The sequence below is a fragment of the Amphimedon queenslandica genome, unplaced genomic scaffold, assembly GCF_000090795.2.
Source record: "Amphimedon queenslandica unplaced genomic scaffold, v1.1 AMPQUscaffold_11228, whole genome shotgun sequence".
NCBI lineage: Eukaryota > Metazoa > Porifera > Demospongiae > Haplosclerida > Niphatidae > Amphimedon > Amphimedon queenslandica.
In genome coordinates, this window is record NW_003548529.1 from 7,539 (window position 1) to 8,802 (window position 1,264).

Consider the following 1,264-nt stretch of genomic DNA (forward strand, 5'->3'; position numbering starts at 1 on the left):
TTAAGGGATGCCTGTTGGAGGGAATTGTTAAGCCTGTCTATTTCGGCACCATGAGCCTGACATTGTTCAGCAGCAGATTCGAGAGTAGAAATTTGTTTACGAAGAGCATCTATCTCCAGTTCCGCAGCAGCTAATCTGGAAAAGAGCAACTTGACACAGAAGGGACAGACAAAAGGAAAGGAGGGAGCAGTAGACTGTGTTATGCCGACACACTTGGAATGAGACCACTTTGAACAGGACTCGCACTCGACCATGAGTCCAACGTCTTCGGTGGAAGAACAGACACAGTGGACTAGCGCTGGACTGGATGCAGCATGATTAGTAGGAGTTTTAGGAATCTTACTCTTTGTTCCAGGCGGGCCACTGCCACTCTTTGGGAGTTGAGGGCCTCCTCGTTTTGATAGCTGCGAGGCTCTTTTAGAAGATCCACTTTTTTCCGCCATGTTCAGGTTACGACATTATTTTTTTAACTGTTATAGTGCGCTGTTGCTACGCGCAAAAACTACCATGGGAATGCATTGCTGTTGCTAACTGTTGCTAAGTAAACTATTTGTTTATAGTACTAGTAGAAGTTGGTTATACAACTCTGTGTCGGTATCTATGGCCTTATCATACCTCGGGCCTATGGCCCTCGGTATGATAAATGCCATAGATACCTCCACCTCGTTGTATAACCTTTACTAATTATAATAATAAACCATAAATACTGTGACCAGTATCTGTTAAAAAAGAAGATTAAGAATAAGGAAGTGGCTACGGAACCGGTACCGGTTCCCATTTTCAAGGTCTTATAGAACCGGCATGATCACGTGGTGCCTAAACCACGCCCGTTTACACACGTGCTTAATCATGGCAGCTGTCTTTTCAAAGTCTGTTTCTTCTGCCGAACATTCTGAAGCTAAAGCTCGGCCCCAAGTACCTTCTTTCGTGCTTGGGGAACGATTTGAGTCTTATGATGAGCTGGAAGCTAAGTTGAAGCAGTATGAAAAAGCTACTTATACTCAATGGTGGAAAAGGGATTGCAGGACAGTAGATGCCGCTAAAAGGCGTGTAAACCGACAACTCTCTGACAAGATACGATATAGACCTCTTCAGGTGAGATTGACGGTGGCCTATGAATATCATTACTGTTTATTACGGTATCCACCTACGGTGATAATTGGCCGCCATTTTGGACGGCAAGATTCAATGGAGGATGAATGAAGAAAAGGCAAAACTGATTCTTTTCGTTGGCATGGAGCTTTTTCAAGCTACAAAAGCTGGT

The 1,264-nt window shown here is 44.1% G+C and overlaps 1 protein-coding gene across 1 annotated transcript; it reads right to left on the reverse strand.

Moving 5' to 3' along the window:
• LOC109589518 (putative histone deacetylase complex subunit cti6) lies at positions 1-443 on the reverse strand. Its single transcript, XM_020005585.1, has 2 exons — positions 62-443; positions 1-11 (listed from the first exon to the last, which is right to left on the reverse strand). Exons 1-2 carry the CDS (start codon positions 441-443, stop codon positions 1-3), a joined length of 393 nt encoding a protein of 130 aa, XP_019861144.1.
• Positions 444-1,264: the final 821 nt, after the last annotated feature.